At 29.6% G+C, this 18874-nt stretch overlaps 1 protein-coding gene across 1 annotated transcript; it reads left to right on the top strand.

The window, feature by feature from the left end:
- Positions 1–217: 217 nt before the first annotated feature.
- Positions 218–18269, top strand: LOC108915023 (dyslexia-associated protein KIAA0319-like protein). The gene is made up of 12 exons (XM_018720971.1): positions 218–321; positions 406–565; positions 682–924; positions 1061–1252; positions 2565–2929; positions 2990–3203; positions 3290–3460; positions 8200–8435; positions 9738–10041; positions 10275–10690; positions 13738–14203; positions 17315–18269. Exons 1-12 carry the CDS (start codon positions 316–318, stop codon positions 17467–17469), a joined length of 2928 nt encoding a protein of 975 aa, XP_018576487.1. The 5' UTR covers positions 218–315; the 3' UTR covers positions 17470–18269.
- Positions 18270–18874: the final 605 nt, after the last annotated feature.

Below are 18874 nucleotides of genomic sequence, written 5' to 3'. Positions count from 1 at the left end.
CTGATCTCTTTTTGTATTGTTGAACATTTTGATCGGCACTATTAATGATAATTATTGTAGTTTATTTATTTGTATTTTTAAAATATTAGGTATGAAATTAAATTATTTATAAAAGATAAATATATTATGTAGATATAGATGTACAATATGCAACCAAACATACAAACAGTACAGAAAACTGTTTTGCCACTGCTGTCAAAAAGATGTATGTTATGAAAAATAGTAGATAAGAGCTTTTATCAATAACTTTACCGAGATAATTTAAATCCTATTTAAATTAGCCCGCATGTGTACCATGTCAAACTAACCCGTAATATGTGGGTGAGTATCCGGTGTATAATTAACATTTAACTTTTTATCAGTATATTTAAATTTTATCAAATGTTAAATTATACTGAATTGTAGAAGATGGATGAGAAACGTATATTTTTTATTGTAATAGTGTTATTATCTTATTTTGCGAAATGCCATTTTTATTCTACTGCAAAATCATTAAGAACACAATGCCCAAGGCTTTATGAGCAAACTTTTAAAGGTTATATTCCTAGAGGTAATCTTAGTGCAGGTAAGTAAAATTTATATTGTTCAAATATTACTCCTTTAAAAAATGTTTTCAAATATGTATATTAATATTATATATGGATGTAAAGCGTGAAGGTCTTATAATGTTCTTTGTTTAAGGAGTGTTTGAAGAAATAAAGGGCATTACAAAATTAAGAGGCTGCGTTCTTAAATGTTGTGTTAAAGATAACTGCAATGTTGCTTTTATGAATATTGATACATGTTATCATATTACATGTAATAGTAATGAAATGTGTATTCCTACATTAAATGTAAATTCAGATAGTTCAAGTCACATTTCAATGGTATTAGTTAAACCTACAGATGATGACAATAATTGGGAAGATATCCTCGAACAACAAGGTAAGGTTTATATACTTAACTAACATCTTAAGTTTCGCAATTATTATAATTTTCTACCCTGCATTGGATATCCTGAAAAGCAATGTATTTCATAAGTAAAAAAAATAAATACTTTAATATAATCTGTTACTTCCAGAATTTTCTAAAGCACAGCTTGATAGAGAGATGATCAATATTTTAAACGATCGTAATCGTTTTGAAGATGTTTACAGAGATTTGTTAATGGAAGAATCTATTAACACTGACTCAGTTAGTTGTGAGGTTGGTATAGATAGTACTTGCCTTCGTAATGAAGTATGTGCCCCACAACATCAAAAATCCAGAGCAGGTGAGTAATGTATTGTTTCCATAGAATCTTGTGTGCACAAAATGAGTAAAATACATTAAGGTAAAAGTACATTCTAGCTTTTACAAGCTAACTCTTTTGATTTTCTGCAATTTCCAGAATGTATTTTGACTTTTTTTCAGGCTATGCTTATGCAATAAATAGGCTGTGTTAAACAAATGGCCCTAAAAAAACTAAAATCATTTGCTGAACACAGCCATAGTACTCATAATTTTGTAACTTAGGATGGATGTTTTTTATGTATCCTGTTTTATAAACTGTATCATTATTTGCAACTTCAGTTTAATTTTAATGTAATTTTGGTACTGCAATTAACAAAGATGCAATAAATATTGAATAAAGGTTATAAATAATAGAGACTGGAAAATTAAGCTTGGTTCGGCGTCTCGTAGAAATAACCAGAAAACAATCATTTGTCGAGTCATTTGTAATTTGACCAATTGGGCTTTCCTATAAGAAAGCTGCCACATACTTTTATCTTAAAGATGAATATATTTTATCCTTACTCGTAAATCATCTGTCTTAATTTGTGTTATTAAGGTTAACACAATTAACAATGTGAAGTAATAATATTGATATAACTATGCATATTGACATTAAATATAATCTTAAAATTACAATTATCTCAATGCAGTGGTGCAAAGCTTCATTTGCCAGGATATTGTCTGAAGAATTTTATAGCATATATAATTAATTATTTGTCAAGGCAGTTGCAGTTAAAGCATTACCCAAAGAGAAAATTTTACTGGAAAAAAGTATTTGTCTGAGTATTTAAAAATGTTGTTTTTATATCAAATATGTATGTGTTTAACACTGCATTTGAAACTACAAACCCTAAATTAACTCCTTCACCAATTTTTTTATTCAAAATCTTATTTTCTGATAATTAATTTTTTTAGAAAATCTGTATAAATTGTTTATGTGGTACCTAGTGCAAAACTGCCCTTTTTTTCAATACGAATTTGGAAAAAATCAAATCAAATAAACAGTAACATAATAAAATAATTTAAATAGATGAAAATATGCAAGAAAATGTTGTATTTTCAAATAAAATTTGAAATTGAATAGATCTTCAGATCTCTTGTCTTCAAGGGTGTATTTTGAGAGGTTAGAATAACACCGTTACAAATAAGCGTAATAGGCTAAGAATTTGCAATTTAATTGCAATTTTGAGGAAGATGAGAGTCTATTTAATTGACAATATTCTTCTTTTGTGTTTTACTTACTGTGTTAACGTCCCAAACTCCAATAATCAGGCCTTAATATTCTTTTTGTTATAATTTTTTACTTTCAGGAATTTGCCAGTGTAAAGATGATTATGTACGAAATCAAGATGGGGATTGTTTCCCTGTAGTTTTAAAAGATGCAGAACTTCATGGCATCCCTAACATTCTTTCTGAAAGAATTTTAGAAATGTCTCCCAATAAATCACTTCCGGTTACAAGACAACAACTTACGGTAACTGCAGAATCCAAGGAGGTGAGACTGCCTGACAATGAAGTAAATCTGGTTGCTTCCGTATCACCAGAAGATGCCGATGAGAAATATCAGTATGAATGGACGTCACTCAGTCAACCAGAAGGTAGTACTGCAGTTAAACATCAAAATGGTGGACAATTACATTTAGAAAAATTAACGGAAGGAGTTTATTCCTTTAAGGTACTTATTTTGGTTTATAATCATGTTTGAAAGGCTTGAAATTCATTACTTCGTTTATAGATCAGTGTCTCTACCTCAGTTGCTTATGGAGAAACTTTTGTCAATGTGACCGTTCTACCAGCAAAACGCATCAATAAACCTCCGACAATTATCATAACTCCATCAAATCAAACTATAAAGCTGCCGAATTCTGCTGCAGTTTTAGATGCATCGTCGTCAACAGACGACGATGGTATAGTATCTTGGCATTGGGAATTGCAACAAGGCCCACTGGGTTAGTTTAATAAATTTATTTTTTCATTTTAGTTTCTGAAAGAAGTAGGATGACTTAATTAGTTTCATCTTGTTATTAATTTATAGGTTATCAACCGGAGCTTAAAGATAGTCCAACGTTGCAATTAAATGATTTGACAAAACCTGGGAACTACAGCTTCAAACTGACAGTAACTGATACTGATAAAGATACGACTAGTCAAACGGCAAATATTACAGTTTTAGCCGGTACAGACTATCCTCCTGAAGCCAATGCAGGTAAGATCCTAATATTTGTATTTAAATTATATTTATCCATTAAATACATTATCTACGCTTACGGTTTTTGTTCCGATTGGGTCCACGATGGTGAGTTGGGTCTGCGATTCAGGATTTTTGTCTTATATACGGATCTACGGTCGTTGCGTTCCAGTGTAGATACATTTTTTCCTCTGAACGGACTATACAGACGGGGTGCGTGAATTATTTTTGAGATTATCTCGCGAACCGGCTTTTCTTAGTCATTTCTAGTGAACCTTTCTGGTTACGCCCCTGTGTTAATATGTGCTTAATATTGCTTATATATTAATTCTTGAACAATAAATTTTATTAAGGAAAGTTTGAATAAATAAAATGCGTGGAGTAATAAAAGTTTTATTAAATATATTTATGATTAAGACTACGAATAACACATTTATAATATTTAAAACTAAGCGAATAAATACCGAAGAAAATTCATAGATAAAAATGACACAATAGATAAGATAATATACAGGCTGTTACAAATTCGCTTCTCACTACAGGGATCTCGAAAATGGTAAGAGATACAAACTAGCTTAAATGGGGGCAAAGTTGCATAATCAGGGGAACAACATACCTCTAAAAAAATAACATGATTAGTTCTTTCCAAATATAAAAAAAACGAAATTTTCTAAACCCGTTTTTTTTTGCTTTAAAAAAAGACGCAACGCATTTGAGCTACATTTTCAAAAATTTTCAAAATGGTGTGAAATAAGCTAAATTTGAAAAAAAAAATTTCAATCAAAAAAATGCCCCATATATAAATTGTTCCGGTAGGACAAAGGATTTGGGATGGCAAATTCTGGAAGTGGAGGTAATAAACTGAATAAGAGGAGAAAAATAGTTTATATTAACAATTTTTGTTTGAAACCATACTTTTCAAGTAAAAAAATAAGAACGTGATTCTAAAATAGCATTCTTTTTTTATTTTACCTTTCACATCTTTATTTTTTAACAGAAAAATACAGTTCAAATGGAGAAAATGTGAATTATATCTTTTTTATTAGAGAATCTGAATCTTTTCAAAATTTTTAGAAGTCGTTTCAAATTTTATTCTTTTTTACTCTTATTCCTGGGTTGAATTACCCCAAATCTCTTGTACAACTACAAAAGAAATCACCCTTCGGACACCATAAGCAGGTAACTCGAAAACTCCACCGGACGTGTTGACTATTTATATACATAAATCGTACCTCTAAAAAATATCGAATTTCAAGAGAAAAAGGTTAACCAAAGATATAAAAAAATGTAATTTTTTATAATTAAAAATGGCATTAAAAAAAATGTACAGAACATCAGATTTCTACTTTTTATTTTATCTACAAAATTATGTTCATATCAACCTATAGAATTTTATCCCCGTATATGATCTAGTTGATTAAATCTAATTCAGTTATGAAATAATAATAATAAATATGAGATACAAAAAAGTACGTTTAATTTATGGGAGTCCCGATTATAACAAAGTAAATATTAAATGAAGCATTAAATAATGTATGTATGTAATGGATGTATATAAATTATCATGTGTTAATATATTTTTTTTAAAGTTGACCAAGAACACAGCAAATATGTCAAGGTTTGAGACATTTAATGTTCTTTTAAGTCGTATCAGAGTTCTTGTCATAATTCCTTACATGGAAAGGTATTAAAAACAAGTTATTGCATTGTAACGTTCAATAATTTAAATTGGAACAGTTTTATTGTACTATTCACTAATTTGAATATAAAACAGATGCTTAACTTTCGAGGTACTATATTTCAGATTTAATTAGAATTATTACAAAATGGAAAATAATTAGTATAATTACAAAAATAAAATAATAATTTATGAATTAATTAAACATACTGGAAAAACAATAATTTACTATAATTTTTCAACATACTTTTTCTCGTTTTTGGTATATTCTAACAACTTATTTAAAAAAATGCCATATCTTCTTCATTAGAATGAAAGTGTTTTTTCTCCTAAAAATTTCTGGAATGGAATAATGCATGAACGAATAATGAATGCAACGTTCCCAAGAAATTGTTTTTTCATCCTATTATGTAAGTTTTTAGTGGTGGTATGCCTTTTTTTTGTAAGAAATATAATAGTGATGAGTTATTGCATGCTTAAGTACAGTTTTATTTTACCGATACCATGTCAAATGTTCCAACTATACCCTGGAGATTGAATGGCTGAAGTTATACTTGGTGTCCCATAATTAGTGTGCAATACTTAAGCAGTAGATTCTACGATCAAAAAGTAAGATTATTTTTTCCAATAAACAAGGATCGAAAAATGATTCCTAAGGGAGCTATGCCCCCCTATAAGGGGCCTCAGATCATATTTTTCAAAATATTTCCAAAACCAGTTAACATATCATTATGAATTTTTGGAATGTTGAACACTCAATGAATGTTCTAACGAACTACACAAAAACGGTTTAAAAATTTTAGTCAGGGGTACGCGCCCCCCAATTTTTTGCATGTCAATATTTTCAAATTTAAACATCAAACTATGATAGATATGAGTTATTCACAAAAAAAAATGTACTTTTGATTTACTTCGATAAAATGCTTCGTTTTTGAGAAAAATCGATTTTTAGTTTTATTACATAATCTCAAGAATGGAAAAGGATTACATAAATAGGTGGGTAGATCATGAAAACAAACGTTTGTTTACTTGAATTAATTTGACAGATTATTAAACTTAAATTTTTGCTTTCACTTTACGGTGCTGTATTGGATATTAACACGTTGACTGCGGTACATACCTCGGGGGGTATGTACTCATTATAAAAAATATGCGAATCTCAATAATCACATTTTTACTGTATCTTGTGGAAGTTGCAGAATCTGTAGTTTTTAGAAATAATGATTTTTCTATTATTTTCTTTTCAAAACTCTTTGCGAATGAAAACGTTGGTATCCTAGGATATATAGTTACAGATACATGCAAGTTTATAGCAATAATTGTGTTATTTTTAATTTTATAGGGTCAAATGTAAAAAAAATTACATATCCCGCACACAGAAAAAGTTTTGTTACATATCCCCGAAGATATGTATTGCAGTCACGGACAAAGTACATTGAGATTATCTCGCAGTCAACGTGTTAAGTAAAATTTAAAGAAAAAATGCAGAATTTTAATAATAATTTTAAAATTGAAAAATATGATCTCCTGAGGCCCCTTTTAAGGAGGCGTAGCTCCCTTAGGAAGCATTTTTCGACCCTTGTTTATAGGAAAAAATAACGTTTAATCGTAGAATTTACTGCTAAATTATTGCACACTAATTATGGGACACCCTGTATAAGAATCCGGTATTCATTTAGTTTTTTTAGAGTGTATTTCAATTTATAATTTGAATTTGAATACATTTCGTTTCAGTTAAAGGTAATTTTAATCAGTTTCCCTATAATAACAAATCTAGTTTTATTTTTTAAGAGGACTCTCTAGAATGCAAGTCAATTCTATCATTTCAATTTGCACATTCTTTACACAGTAGTACTAATAAGTTATATCAGTGATTATACGCTTACATTTCTTCTTAATAGAACAATTCCCAGAAGGCAAAAAATATGATTTTGACCTTCTCTAAATAATTTTCTTTCAAGAATTATTCTGAAATTGGCTCACTATTATGGAAATTATTTGAAAAGTTGTTTCCTGAACAAAAAATGGACTTTAATGTTTTATGCAGTCATCTGTTGCGGACAAGCGAGTATTTGTGGGTATTCTAATCTAATTATACCTCACTTTTTTGTTGAATTTGTAACTCTATGAATTTTTTTGTGATTTATATTGACTTACCTGTATGAAAAGGTCAATATGTTTTGAGATATGTAGTTCCGTGTTCCAATACATTTAGAGACGTGGGAGAGAGTAGGTGTTGACTTTTGAAAAGAAGTTGACCTAAATCAAATAGTTAAAAATAATCTATATATCTGTAAATTTAGTAAAAAAATTGTATTTAATTAAATGTAAAAACCCCCAACAAATATCCAGAAAATTGAAATCTATTTTTCCTCTGGAACCATGCATTTTAGTTATATGCAACAAGTATACCATTTGTCCTGAAAAATTATTGAACATTTATGTTATTTTTTCTGCCTTACATAGTGGCCTACATTTATTTTCTATAAAAGCGTTCCGAGAATGAAGTTTGCGCACCACATTTTTTGTGTTTACACGAAATTATAGCCGATGATGAAAGTCTGTGCTACTACCCTCTTTGTCATATGAGTATTACAAAAAAAATCGGTTTCCGAAATATGCCTAAAAATAGTTTTAATTTTTTCATATCTGTATCTCGGGAAAAAACATTTTTTGACAAAATGTTATTTGTACTTGCCCCCTTGATTTAATTGTAGAATATATTATTGACATTTGGTACATTAATAACTAAACACCCTGTATAAAAAATATATTCACTAAGACTGTTTACTAGATTAGGGATGTAGTTCAATGCCAGGGGATGTAGCTCGCAGAGTAATTGTTGCGCATAATATTATGACATAATGTTTTGTTGGACTTTCAGTTATTAATATAAGATTTGAATATAAGATTTTTCACAGGGGCGTTTTCAAATTATTGCAAATGGTTATTTTTGGGATTTTGAAGAAATGTTATTTGAAAAATTTGCTTACTTTGTGAATTCAGTGTCACACTGAAAAGAAAATACCCTGTATAATTTAAGAATAAAAAATGAATTATTGTCTTTTTGTTAAACCAGGAGAGGATAAAATTATTTACCTTCCTCATAACTCAATAACATTAAGTGGAAATCTCAGTATTGACGATCATGCCATAACCACTTGGGAATGGACAAAATCGGCAGACGATGCTCAGAAAGCTGTCGATATGCAGGATACTCGAACTCCTTATCTTCAGTTAAGTAACTTGCAAGAAGGGATGTATACTTTTACTTTAAAAGTGACTGACAGTGCCAATCAATCTAGCACAGCTCAGGTAAGCAAAGTTTAAATTATTTTTAAAGAATATTATTATTAATTTTTTTAATGCTGAAACTCTTGACATATTATTTCTGTTATTGTAATCTTGTCCATACTGGATTATTATCCTACGATTGTGTCCTTTAGAGGAAAAATTTTATTTGCAAATTTTTGAAAAAATGTAAAAAATTCCAACTTGTCCTCAAACTCTTAAACATGTTAATGCTTTCTTTATTTTATGTATGGGTATAAATAAGATAATTAAGTTTTTTACAAAACAATTGAAGCTTCATATATTACAATGTTCTTGGAATTGTATGAAATTATTTAGATGCGGCATAGTTTTCTGTGAAAAAAATTAAAAAAATTAATGAAAAAAGCAGATAAACGGAAAATACAAGATACACATTATTATATCAGATGCCTAGATGGTACTGATTTTGATAGTGTTTTTCAAAATTTGTCACTTCAAGTGTCTAAGAAAATATAAAATAATAATGCAAATGTCGCGTTTTGCAGTGAAAATGCGCTAAAAATTTAAATCAGTTGGTAATTACAAGTAATTTTCTAAAATAATAAAATGTATATGTATATAAATAATTAATGTATATAATTTATACCATAGACATTTGAAATGTGATTTCAGCCATGTGAATTTTTCAGTATCTGTCAAAATGTCGAATGTCGCATTTTGCATCTAGACGTCTGATATATCATACACTTCAATGAGACTTGACGTTTCTAAAATCAGACTGTTCATTTTCAATGCTCAGCAATGATATTACATTTTCAAATTATTATTACTTTAATAGTGTCAAAAATAAAAATAATTTTAAAATCAGCAGACATTCATTGCTGAGTATTGAAAACAAATTGATTTTTAAAACGTCACGACTAATGAAAGTGTGCGTTTCATAGTGACGTGTATTTTATATTTTCTATTTTGTATTTATAAGAAAAATAAAAGACAAAAGTCACTTCCCCATCCTTATAAACACCATGGCTAATAGAACTACATTATTTGAATTCTTCATGTTCCATTTTTGATTAAAAAATTAAAAAATAAAAATTGTCAGATTTTTGATTTTGATAACTTCAAAACAAAAAAGTGATCAACACATCAAAGATCAAATTTCTTTTTGTCATGTTGTCCGTCAACAAAATCCGTAACTTTGTCCTGATTTTGAATATTGGTAAATTTTTTGAAATATATTAAGATGTGCCGCACATTCAGTGAATTACGGCAATCTTTTGAATAATTTATTGAGTCAAAAATTGTTAAATGTAAAATCCTTGTTATATTCATAAATTGTTGTAGGTTCATGTGTTTGTAAAGCCACCCACAAACAAACCACCGATAGCCAACGCTGGGCAGAATCTCACAATAAGCTTACCTCAGACCTGGGTCGTCGTAGACGCCAGCAACAGTACGGATGATAATAAGATCATGGAATTCAAATGGGAGCAGATAGAAGGACCGTCCACAGTCACATTTGAAAATTCCAATTCCAGCAAAACCAATGTTACAGGGTTAACCAAAGGACTGTATATATTTAAAGTTAGCGTAACCGATGACAATAAGAATGTTGCCAGCGATAAATTGTATGTTACAGTTAATCAAAGTAAGTGTGTTTCAGCCTTTTACCATTCATCTTAAATTTGTACATTGACGATACGGAACATATATATTTTATAATACACTTTCATATTTGGCGGTACAGAGCATGTGTCCTGTAAACATATATATTTTTTTATGTTGATATAATCATGCATTATACCAGCAATATTTAGTAAACATCTAGGATCATTCGTCAGCCGAACCCACCAGACTTACACCGATATATACATTTTTTAGATAAAAACCAAAAACCCACAGCCAACGCTGGTGTAGATTTCACAGTGGAACTGCCTAAAAATGTTGTGATGTTAAACGGTTCAGATTCAAAAGATGACTGGGCCATCGTTAAATGGAAGTGGACCAGGGATGAAAATTCACTCGCGATCGGGTATATCGCTGAGAAAACGGACGAATTGCCTGTTCTGATTTTAACAGACGTCGCTGTGGGAAAGTACATCTTTAATCTAACTGTATATGATGAACAGGGTTTAAGCGACACAGATTCCGTTACTTTCACAGTAAAGAATGACCCGAAACTATTTTATCTAGTGGAGATTACTATTGACGTGGATGCCAAGTCTTTGACTGAAGCTCAATTTAACACCTTGAAAGGCAAGTTGGCTCTTCTGGTGAAAGATGGATCTAAGTTACAGGTAAAAATATGTAATAACATTTTTACTGATAAGTGATAAACAGTATGAAATATACAGGGTGAAAATTTGATTGGGGTCATAGTTATATGGACGCAACTTTTGACCTTTAGAAATACATACCAATAGTTTTTTTAAACTCTTTTTTAGTAATTTTTCATACCCCGTCGCTAGACAAGCTAGTATGACCTCAAACAACGGCACATGTTAGTCTCAGCATATGTACATTTGTGACCTGAAATATGCATTGTTGTCAAATCTCCTAATTTAAAGGAAAGGTTATTAAAAAGCAAACTTTTACACTGCCCGCTGTGAGGTACTGCTCTTTGGCATGTACTTTTGTTACTCAAAAAATTAAAATTACTAAAATAACACTTTGTTGTCACAGAAAAGCAATCCGTTTTCACTAAATTATTTTTCATTAGATTCGCTTTGTAACAGTTGATTTAAAAACAAAAAATTACAATTGGTAATGTATTAGTTAATATTTAATAAATCATGTAAGGATTTTTATTTTTTAAAAACAATAGAATGTTTCTTTTTAACGTTTGGCGTTTTGAAAACAGTTATATCAAAAAAATATGGTGACTTTAAAGTAACACGTCGATAAGCATAAAAAAGCAATCTGTTGTACTAAATTGTTTTTCATTGTCAGTTCGCACAATGTTGGTTGATTGAAATAGAATTGGCAATGCTAATAGTGCTCTAATATGCAAATTCGGAATGATCCGGTTTACACGGCCCAATGGCAGCATACAGAAGAATTAAAGCGCAGTTTAAAAAACTAATTATAACTTGACTATTTATTTGAACAAAAAAAAAAAATGAATTTCAGATGCGTATTCAGGGGAACATGTACTTTTAAAAAATTAACCCCCACTTAAAGTTACACCCTTTATAAGGTGATCTATCCGTACAATACAGGTGATCTATTGTATAAAGTACAATGAATCTATTATTATTATTATTTGAAATATGAAAATATGTTTAAATAAAAGACAATGGGAATCAGATAAATTATATTTCAAAATTATTTTCAAATAAGGGTGATATTTGAAAATCAATCAAAAAGTTTTTTTCAATGGAACAATATCTTCAATATTTAATAGTATGAAGGGAGTGTTAGCCAATCACTTTAGATTTGCAAGTTATTTGTTACTTTATACAGGTAATTTTAGTTTGTTAAAGGTGTCCGGAATCGAATAGTCCATATACGAAGGATAGTTTCCTTGACTTAAATTAAATCAATTTAGATCACCCCCTTCTTTAAACAGTTATTGACCTTCAAAAACATTCTTGTTATTTTATTATTTAAATATAACTGTGTTTTTTGAAGACATTCCAAGGAATTTTGATATGAGGAAATTTTTGAGGTAGCTGAAAATGAATATGAACGCGTCTGTTACTCTCGCTTTTACCTAAAAAGTGGAGATAGATAAGACCATCTTAAATAGTCTTTTTTTTTTTCTATTTGCAATATATTTCTTTTTTTTGGTAGAGATTTTCAGAAAAAGCAGATGTTTTTTGAAACACCAGCACATTTAAAAACATGTATGTTTGGTGCATGTCATAAAAGAGCCATCTTAAAAAAGTAAAATATGTTATTTATTAAACACAGTAACTGTACTAAAGCAACTTGATCTAAATTGGTTTATTTTCATTCAGGAAAACTAGGCAAAGAATGATTTATTCCCTTCTGAACATCCTGTAAATGTGCCAGACTTATCAATTTCAACAGACATTTTCTTAAGTTTTTCAAATGCGATGATGTATTCAAGTGTTTCATTGTGTATAGTTTCTGTTTTTATTTTCTATTAGTACGATAATTCGTCAGATATTTTTAGTAATTTTGATATATCTGATGAAAAAACATTTTTATAATCTGATATAATCTAGTTTGTTGAACTAATAAGTCAGTAATTTGGAAAAATCTAATGTAAATCCAAAAAAAATAAAAATAAGAAAACACTAAATATAGGTAGGTGGGTTAGCATACTTGTGGTGTCGAATTTAATTATTTCAAGAAAAAAATCAACTAAACTCGCTGTTCCCAGGGTTAGGTGATTTGTCCTGATTGTGGTTTGGCAGGGATGGTTTCTAGGGGTTAGGTGGGATAGGGGGTAGGAAGTTAGCATGTTTGTGATATGGAATTTAATTATTTCAAGAAAAATAAGCGATTAAATTCGCTGTTCCAAGGGTCAGGTAGGCTAGCCTACCTGACCCTAACGTGGTTTGGTAGGTTTCTATGGGTTAGGTAGCTTTATCTTGGAACCCGTGGAGTTTTGGGCTACGCGTCCATGAAGACATTTGTTCAGGATGCCGAGATACGTAACATATAAAAAATATAGCCAATTTAACCGGGAGCCATTTCCCATAAGGTTTGTGTGGGGTCCTTTAATATAATTATACCAAAAAATTCCAAATTTTCAAAATATTCACTCCTTGGACTTGGTTTGTGGGAGATGCAAGTGGTTTTCACTCCTAAACATAATTTTATCGTCACTATGCATTGCTTGCCTACCTCTTAGTTTTTATAATTTTGCTTGCTTGTTTCCAGCTTTGAAAATTGCAAAAGCTGTGAAAATGAGTAAATTAAGATAGAGGGGACCTGTCCTGAAATCTCCAATATGGTTGCACATAAATGTGTGAAATATTTTTTCTATATCATTTACAATAGATTTTTTTGTTTTTCACAAAATTTTTCAACATATACCTATTTAGAATTTAATTTGGTATCAACATTTTATTTTTCATGATAGTTATAACTTTTTTTTATCGAGAATAAAATGAAATGAATAAGTTATTAAACTATTAAACTAATTCTTTGACCGTTATGCTTTGATATGTCACTATTTGAAAATAATTTAAAAACATAGTTTTCATGATCCCCTTAAATTTTTGTTTAAATTTTTTTTTGTATCAAGTAGTAACGGAGCTATTTTACTTTGCCATAATAATCGACCACCCTGTACATAAATAGATCAGGAATTGAGAATAGAATATTATTTTTTTGTTAGCATTTTAATTATCCCACAAAAAACTCTTTTCAGGTGAGAAGTGTGCATCCTGAAATTGGCTCAGGCAAAGCAATGCTCACATTTTACGTAGAATCGCCCGAAGGTAATCCTACCTCAGCAAACGAGGTGGTGCAACACCTTCGACAAAAATTGCGGGTAGACGCGAGTCTACTTGCATTCTCGGTAGCAAAATTACAAACTGCCATCTGCCAGAACAATTGCTCGGGGCACGGGGTGTGCAACGAACGGACTAGAGAATGCGAATGCGAGGCATTCTGGATGCGGGACATGTTTAAAGTCTACTTGGAGACCGATGAGGACTCCGACTGTAGCTGGAGTATTTTGTACGTGGTTTTGGGAATGGTCTGTGGCGTTTTGGTGTTCCTCGGTGCTTTATGGGGGATATTCTATTTGTGTTACACTTGGTGCATGAAGCGACATTCCATTACCAAACCAACAACTTATAGGTTAATCGAAGATACTGAGGATTTGCCGCCTTGTGAGTATTTGAAAATATTTAGTTTTGAACAATACCCAAACATTTTTATTTTAATTTTGATAAAAGAAATTTTGTTTTTTCCTTTTACTGATTTGAACCTCTCCATGGGGATCTCGGTTATGTTAGGTGGTACTGTCACTTAAATTATTGTAAAATTGGATAAATTTTACAAAAGAGAACAGTTTAGGATGTTATTTTTTTATTTAATATTCAAATATGTCATCTTATTAGCTGTGGAATCTATCAGGATTTAGATATAATATTAATCTTTTAGATTATTATTCAAGATTTCACCGTACCTTTTTCAAAAAACATGTATCACATTTAAATTTGGCATAGTAAGTTTTTAAATATACAGAATATGACAAATTAGAATTTCATCGTGTCACCAGGGGCATAGTTGTAGAAAATGATGTCCACATGATTTTGAAAAAAATGTGTCTGGAAATGTCTCTTGGAATTTTTTTCATTTAAAAACACAGTTAGTTTAAGAGGATAACATGATTTTAATAATAATAATACCTTTCATGTATTATTGTGTCAAATCACAAATTTCTTACAAAATAATTTCATTTTTATCGAAAATGGTGCAATTTCAGCAATTTAATAAAACAACTTTTTTGTGTAAAATTAAATAGCATGCATTCATAGTTGAATAATAATAATGCTAATATATTTAGCATCCTCAAAAACTTACATGTGTGTATGTTAGGGTGGGCCGAAAATCCGCTTTTTTAAATTTTTTTTATTAATACCGAAAATATTGTTCATTATGCATAAAAAAAATGTATGCGAAAGGAAAGAATTTTAGGTCAATATCTTAGGCTCGCCAAATTTCGTCAAAGTTTAGTGTCAACAAAAATTTTTTTGTACTTGCCTTTATAGGAAATTTAATTCTCTACAAGAAAGGTCCTTAGAAGAAATTTGTCGAATTAATAATTTCTGAGATAATGGCAATTTTAGTAGAAAAATTGACATTTTTCACTATATGTATTTATGTTTTTTATAGATAAAAAGTGATTGTTTAAATATCTATTTTATAGGAAATTCACTTCTCTACAAAAAAAAGGCCTTTAGGAGAAATCATGTCAAATTAATAGTTTTTGGGATAATGGCAATTTTATTTAAATAGTTATTTTTTTTTATATAAGTACATAAGTATTAAGTTTATATGTATAAGTAGTATAAGTACGTATACAGGGTGATTTAGAACTTATCCAAAAAAAAAATTCTGGATGTACAGGAGACCATTACAAATACAATTTTGTAAAGAAAAAATCAAAAAGGACAGTTCGAAAATGATTTAAAAATACACTTCTGCACGGCACTGGAAACTGGTCCACTGTAAAACCTGACCTCGCAAAATCCGACCGGTATGGCTGTGTGATAAAAACAGACAAAAACCTTTGCAAGGAAAGAAATATGTAAATAGAATTTTATCGCACCTATTTTATATCGGCAAATTCAACTGCTTTTGCCTTTATTAATTAATACAATTAATTTGTGTTTTTAAATAATAAAATCATTTGACATAACCCGATTTTACAATTGTTCAAAATCCACCAACGTGTAAACACATTTGGGTCCGTCTTACTCAGTTTCTACGAACTAACACAAATGTTGTCTTGCTTCACCATAAATTAAAACGATATCCATCAACTCCGAGTTGCTATACACACAAACCATTTTTGACACTAATTACTAAAAAAATATTGTAAACACAACAGATAACAGGTAAATACTGTTGCAACGACGATTGCAAAATACGATTTCAGTATTCGGAGTCGCTGAGGCCAAGTGGCTCTCCACGCGCATTGCAAATGACGCTAGAGACTACAGTTGTCCAGCTATGTAGTCGTTGAATGCACTATAACTTCAATAATTTTTTTCTCGGAAACTATAAGGATTTTACAAAAAATTTTTTTACGATATTGACTCCATTTCTCATGCCGCATCTATTCCCAAATTTTTTTGGACAAGTTCTGAGTCACCCTGTATATTTTCGATGCAGAAAAAAAATTGTAAAACATTTTTTTAAATATTCTCAAAAAACTCATTTCTATTTATTTTAATATATGTATATATTGAAACTGTTAATGATTCTAATAATGTTTACTTTTTCTACTAAAATTGACATTCTCAAAAACTATTAATTTGACATGATTTCTCTTAAGGACCTTTTTTTTGTAGAGAATTGAATGTCCTATAAAATAGATCTTTAAACAATCACTATTTATCCATAAAAAAATAAATATTGTGAAAAATATCAATTTTTCTACTAAAATTGCCATTATCTCAAAAGCTATTAATTGGACATGATTCCTCCTAAGGACCTTTTTTGTAGAGTATTAAATTTCCTATAAAATAGATTTGGTTTGTAAAAATATTGTGTAAAATAATAAATAATGGTACTTCTTTCTTGAGTATTTTCGTGTTTTTTTAATATATCAGCATCCTGTTTATTTAATCTAAGATGTTTGTATGACGAGTCTCATTTTTTCAAGAGGCAGAACTTTTTATAGTGACAATTTTCGATTAAAGTCAAAAACAAAAGAGTTTCTCCTCTTGTCAACTCAATCCGTGGACACACTGTATATACATTATTGATAAACTTTATTGTATTTAGATTTATTAAAAAAGTAAAAAAAATCAAAAAATCTTATTTTGTGCTTTCTTTAAAATTGTTTATTAACGATTTTTTGTATAATATTTTCCATTTACATTTTTTAAATAAGCCATTTTGATGAGAAATTCGATATAATTTTTCTCCGAAATTCATCGAGAAATCATGAACCAACCGACTTCGTTACATACGATGTTGTTACCTGTGTTTTTTTTGGATATCCTCACAAAGGATCAAGAAAGGAAGTCTTTTCTTTTCCCATAACTAGAAAAGTGAAAATTCTCAGGGATATTTGGGAAAATATATTTTTTTACCCAACATCCTGAATTTCAAAAGCAAAACATTTGTCAACCTATATATAAAGCTTTTTGGTTAAAATAATTTGTTTTATCACCAGGTGAAAAGCTTGTTCTTGCATGTTTCTTATACAAATTTTTATGTGAAAAATGATATTGCATTGACAATAACACGTTCTGAATCATTTTTAGTTGCCTCGAAAAAATCTAATATATCCGATAGCGACACCGACTCAGACGTGGTATTCGAATCTCGTTCCAAACCACCCCGTTTCAGCGATTCTAGAAACGGCCATAAACCGATCAGAAACGGATTCCAGAAGTCGGGGAGACGCATCAAGACATAAGAACTCAAGGTTAGATTACACCTGTGCCTAAAGAATGAGTAAATATATATTTGGATGTGATTTTCTTTGGTACTATTAGCATTCTTGTTACCTGCATTTAATTTAATTTGTTCATAGTAAGTAAAACCGTCGAAGGATAAGTTAGCAATGTTTCGTTTTGGTAGATGCAAAAAATATGGTTTGTGTGTACATGGTGTCCAAAAGCAAATGAGCTTCAAGGGATGAAAATAAACCGATTTAGATCTGACTACCTTAGTAAAATTTTGCTTTTCTTAAAAAATTGTTTTAAACAATTATTTTGAGATAACTATAATTTTTTTAGATATTTCAATGAAATTTGATGCAACATATTTTGAGTAGTCGCAAATAGTTTTTGTGTTTTGACATATTTATTATTATATTTTTTTGTTGGTAGAAAGGGAAAAAATGTATGTTTTTAAAAGAAGTACCTATACTTATGAATGTCACTAAAATGCATTGTTGTAGGGAAAAGTGGATTTCAGTTTTCTGCCACAGTTATCAGATACGGAATGCTGAATGGAGGTATTCGAATATAATTTGTGTCTTTGTTAAACCGTTTTTAATTTTTTTTTTAATTTATCTTAAATCAAAAATTCAACCACATTATAAGGGCTATATCTTTTTAGATGCTAATATTGGAATATAACTAGGTAAATCTTGAAAAAATACTTAATTGAGTTACAAATTTAGCAGAAATATTGAGTTTATAGTCCAATTAATTAAATGGGCCTTTAAATCACAATTTTGGCCAACTTGCCTGAATTAATAGTAACAATAAGTCATTTTTTTTTCAACCTCCGGCCAGGGGTGAAAAAAGATAAAATATAGGGGTTTTTCAAGATAACTCAAAAGAGGTAAGAGCTAGAAAAAAGTTTCTTATAAAAGTTGTAGAGTATAAAATTCTACATAAAAATGGTCTATTGACTTTTTCTTGTACTATTAAAATTAACAGAGCTAGGGAGACTAGAAGTTAAGGGATGATTTCAGAAATTAAAAAATCATAACGAGCAGAAAAATGAATGATTTTTATAAATTTTTTTTCCATCTACTCTAAAAAATGTAATCTATCTTTTCAGAGAAATAGATATATTTTTTAATTTTTAATAAAAAAGTTAACAATTTTACAAAGTGAACGTGATTTTTTATCTTTGTCATAAAACAAAATTTCGAAAGCAACATTTCATGTTTTAAATAATCAATCGAATGGCATAGAAAAAAATTGTTTTAGTGTTAAATCATAAAAATTAACGACTATAAAATTGAAATTGTTATAACTTTTTTAATAAAAATTAAAAAATATATCTATTTCTCTGAAAAGAAAGTTTAAATTTTTTAGAGTAGATTGAAAAAAAAATTATAAAATTCATTCATTTTTCTGTTATGA

This window comes from Anoplophora glabripennis, unplaced genomic scaffold, assembly GCF_000390285.2.
Source record: "Anoplophora glabripennis isolate ALB-LARVAE unplaced genomic scaffold, Agla_2.0 scaffold1144, whole genome shotgun sequence".
Lineage (NCBI taxonomy): Eukaryota > Metazoa > Arthropoda > Insecta > Coleoptera > Cerambycidae > Anoplophora > Anoplophora glabripennis.
The sequence above is the reverse complement of the archived record's forward strand: the minus strand, read 5'-3'. Positions and strand labels throughout refer to the sequence as shown.